At 52.6% G+C, this 4,641-nt stretch overlaps 1 protein-coding gene across 1 annotated transcript in view; it reads right to left on the bottom strand.

The window, feature by feature from the left end:
* Positions 1-988, bottom strand: part of mob4 (MOB family member 4, phocein) — an 8,423-nt gene extending 7,435 nt beyond the window's left edge. Inside the window, exon 1 of the mRNA XM_048618965.1 lies at positions 887-988. Within this exon, the coding sequence (XP_048474922.1) occupies positions 887-937 (51 nt within the window). The 5' untranslated portion in view covers positions 938-988. The remainder of the gene's footprint in view (positions 1-886) is intronic.
* Positions 989-4,641: the final 3,653 nt, after the last annotated feature.

The raw sequence follows: 4,641 nt of genomic DNA, 5'->3' as shown, positions 1-4,641 counted from the left end.
CCCTGTCCCTGGGTGTGTTTGATGGGGACAGTGTAGAGGGAGCTTTAGTCTGTATCGAACCCCGTGCTGTCCCTGTCCCTGGGAGTGTTTGATGGGGGACAGCGTAGAGGGAGCTTTACTCTGTATCTAACCCCCTGTCCCTGGGAGTGTTTGATGGTGGGGGGACAGTGTAGAGGGAGCTTTACTCTGTATCTAACCCCCTGTCCCCGGGAGTGTTTGATGGGGGACAGTGTAGAGGGAGCTTTACTCTGTATCTAACCCCGTGCTGTCCCTGTCCCTGGGAGTGTTTGATGGGGGGACAGTGTAGAGAGCTTTAGTTTTTTTGTCTCATTTGCCCACTGGCCTCGCCCCACCGTTCGACTGACGTCCAATCAGCGCGCCGGGTCCCTGATGGGCAGCCCTTCTGTCCAATCGTCCGTGGGCCTATGTGATTGACAGGCTCTGCACCTATTGGTCGATGGGTGAAGGCGGGCGAAGTGTGTTACCCCACCCTCGGACTGACCGACAGCTGTCTCGCCCAATCGGAGCCCGCACCGGCTCCACCTGACGGCAACAGGTGACGCATCCAATTGAGGTGGCCCCCGCCCTATGGCTCGACACTGTCCAATCGGAACAGCTCGACGCCTCCGACCGACGTCTACCCCGCCCAATGGGAGGCCTAGCCCCACCCCTTTCCCTGACGGACGACTCCGCTGTCCAATGAGAGAAGGCGGCAGCCTAAGTGGGCGGCGGTCACTGGTAGGCGGACGGTCCGCCGCCTCTCTCCGTCCGTCGGTGCGCGGTGCCACCACAGAGAACGACACCGACCCGCCGCATCAACGGAGGAGGTAGCAGCGAATATCGGAATGTTGGTAATGATAGCGGCAGGTGAAATCTCTCCCTTTACCTGGGCTTTCGTCCCCGGCCGGTTCCTCCTGAGGAGGACGGTGACCGCCATCGCCTCGCAGCCCGGACGTCTTTACCCGGATGTTCTTAAAGGCGCCCTTCCCCCGCCCCGCCCCGCCCCGCCCCGCCCCGCCCCGCCCCCTGAGCTACCATTTAATGTCCTCCGACAGATAAGTCCTCTTAAAGGGAAGGGGCCATTTTTTTGCCCCCCCACTTTTTTGCCTCCCCCCTTTCCGCAGTTAAGACCTTTTTGTCCTGTCTCCTTTGTAACCACACCTGGACCGGGATATCGTTGAAAAGCCTTTCAGGGAAGGAAATCAGCAACATACATGTGACTCTAGACCCCCCCCCCCATAGTGATGGGGTTGACTCCCAGTTCTTGCCCCCACTCACCCCAAATGGGGCAATTAGGGACCTGCTGCATAAATACTGGACTCACCCACTATCCCATGAACCGATATAGTTACAGACTGCAGAAAGCAAAATAGTGGGAGGTGTTGGGATGGGATCTGTCCAGGTGAGGAAGGGCTACAACAGGACGGGAGCAGACCCATGTCCTCCCAATATTTACTTGGAAGAAGAAAAGACTGCATAAAGCTGCAACACAAAGGGACTCTGAGCCAGTGGGGTGCAGTGGGAGACAGGGGTACTTGTGCACGAAAGACAGAAAGCTAGCACACAGGGATAGCATCTAATCAGGAAGGCTAATGGAATATTGGCCCTGATTTTCAAGGGAGTTGGAGTAGAAAAGTTGCACTTTAACCGTACAAGGTGCTGGTGAGATCACATCTGGAGTACTTTGAGCAGTTTTGGTCCCCTTATTTAAGGAAACCAAGATGTAGAGGTGCCAGTATTGGACTGGTGTGGGCAAAGTCAGAAGTCACACGACACCAGATTATAGTCCAACAGGTTTATTTGAAATCACAAGCTTTTGGAGTGCTGCTCCTTCGTCAGGTGAAGTCACTTCTTAATTGACCCACCACTTAGACCATTTGTGTGATCTTTTGATCTCTCTGCCGATAAATTCAGTGCCTGTATGCTTTTCTTCACTTCGCCTGACAAAGGGACAGCACTTTGAAAGCTTGTGATTTCGAATAAGCCTGTTGGACTGTAACCTGGTGTCATGTGACATCTAGGAATGAGACAGATAGATCGTTGATCAGTTGGGGAATCAAGGATTATGGGGAAAGGGCAGGAAAGTGGATGTGAGGAATGTTTGATCAGCCATGATCCTATTGAATGGCACACCAATTTCTTCAGGTCTTATGGGAGGTTTGTTAACACTGTTGTTGGGGGTGGGATGGATTTAAAGTAGATTGGTAGTAAACGGACCAAAATAGAGGAGACACACAAACTAATAAACAACACTCTCACCAGGATCAGATTCACCAAGGAAGAGGAAAAAACAAACAGCTCCCTTTCCTTGATGTCATGGTGGAACACAAGACCAACGGGAAATTCCTAACAAAGGTACACAGGAGAGCTACACACACTGACCAAGTACTGAATTTCAACAGCAATCACCCTAACACACACAAACAAAGTTGCGTGAAAGCTCTATTTAAATGGGTACGAACACACTGCACCAAGAAGAAGAAGAATACCCCTTCCAGGTATTCAAGGACAATGGATACCCAAAAAACTGGGTCAGAAGATGCCTCTTACACGAACGAGACCAGGAAGATATTGCATGCCCCGATACACTCATCACGCTACCTAACGTCAGGAACACATCTGAACTAACCACAAGCCTCCTATGACCACTGGGCATCAGAGTAGCACACAAACCCACATCAACCCTACGCCAACTGCTAACTGAACCAAAGACCCCTTACCCACAATGGACAGGACCAGTGTAATGTACAAGATCCCCTGCAAAGACTGTGACAAACATTACATTGGACAGACAGGAAGAAAATTAGCCACAAGTGTACACAAACATCAAACTAGCAACAAAAAGACACGACCAATACTCAGTCATCTTCATCAACATGGATAAGGAAAACCAGCAGTTTGATTGGGACAACACCAGGATCCTGGGACACGCCAAGCAGGGACAAGCACGGGAATTCCTAGAAGCCTGGTTCTCCACTAAGAAAGCCATCAACAAACACATAGAGCTAGACCCTATATACACTTGACCGCGAAGGAAAACCGTAAGTGAGGTGATCCAACTTAACGGACACCAGAGTTTAAATAACAGGCGGGAAAACACAACGGCGCTTCATCGGAGGCTGTAGTGATGATGTTACCCAGCAGGGTAACGAAACGTCTGCGGAACAATGAACCAGCTTGGCGAGCCAACCAACTGCAACCTTCGACAGTGCCCGCTCCCTCAGCACTGACCCTCCAACAGCACCTGCTCCCTCAGTGCTGACCCTCCGACAGCGCCAACTCCCTTAGCACTGACACTCTGACAGTGTGGCACTCGTCCAAGACAGAGATGTTGGCCAGGGAACACAGTGAGGTGTTGAATGGGCAGGCAACTGGAAGCTCAGGGTCATTTAATTGCCCTGGCTTACCACCATGCACCCCTTTGTCTGCCTCTCATTTCTCCTCTCCCTCTGGGCTCCTATCCACCCACTTCATTCCTCCCCTTACACTCTTCCTCTGTCTTCAACACATATACTACCTTTTGCTGGCTACACTAGCAATGAAGAATTGTCATACTGGACCCAAAACGTTAAGTCTGTTTCTCTCTCCACAGATGCTGCCAGCCCTGCTGAGTTTCTCCAGCAATTTCTGTTCTTGTTTTACTTTTCTCTCACACACATACAGCACAGTGAGAGGGCCCTTTTAAATTTGTCGTTCTTGCTGTTGTTGGCACAGTCATACACAACCCTGGTCACACCCCACTTGTTTCAAAATTTTCCTAATAGACCTGACCCGTGACTGTTATAACAGACCTCTCTGGGGGTGGGGGTTGTGCTTTTGTGGCTCTGTGGCAGTGACCTGGCCCAGATTCAAGTCACAACTGCCCCAGACGTGAGTCTCTCCAAACTGGCTGTTCAGAAAATATTGATAACATGATAAAACATTGATAACATTAATAAACCTATTTTTGCACTGGTTGGGGAGTCTAGAACTAGGTGATGTAGACTAGGAATTAGGGCCAGAGCATGCAGGAGAGATGTTATGAAGCACATGGACATACAAAGGGTAGGAGAGGTCTGGAACTCTTGAGTGTGAGAGAGTCACGTCTCCAACAGCGCCTGCTCCCTCGGCACTGACCCTCCAACAGTGCCCGCTCCCTCAGCACTGCATCTCCCACAGTGCCTGCTCCCTCAGCACTGACCCTCTGACAGTACGGCGCTCCCTCAGCGCTGACCCTCCGATACAACCCGCTTCCTCAGCACTGACCCTCCGACAGCGCCCGCTCCCTCAGCACTGACCCTCCAAAAGTACCTGCTCCCTCAGCACTGACCCTCCCACAGTGTCTGCTCCCTCAGCACTGACCCTCCCACAGTGCCCGCTCCCTTGGCACTGACCCTCCTACAGTGCGGCGCTCCCTCAGCGCTGACCCTCCGACAGTGTGGCGCTCCCTCAGCGCTGACCCTCCGACAGCCCTGCTCCCTCAGCGCTGACCCTCCAACAGCTCCAGCTCCCTCAGTGCTGACCCTCCAACAGCTCCAGCTCCCTCAGTGCTGACCTTCCGACAGCGCCCTCTCCCTCAGCCCTGACCCTCTGACAGTGCCCGCTCCCTCAGCGCTGACCCTCCGACAGTGTGGCGCTCCCTCAGCGCTGACCCTCCGACAG

This window comes from Rhincodon typus, chromosome 41, assembly GCF_021869965.1.
Source record: "Rhincodon typus isolate 14 chromosome 41, sRhiTyp1.1, whole genome shotgun sequence".
NCBI classification, from domain to species: Eukaryota; Metazoa; Chordata; class Chondrichthyes; order Orectolobiformes; family Rhincodontidae; genus Rhincodon; species Rhincodon typus.
This window is presented reverse-complemented; position numbering and strand designations above follow the sequence as displayed.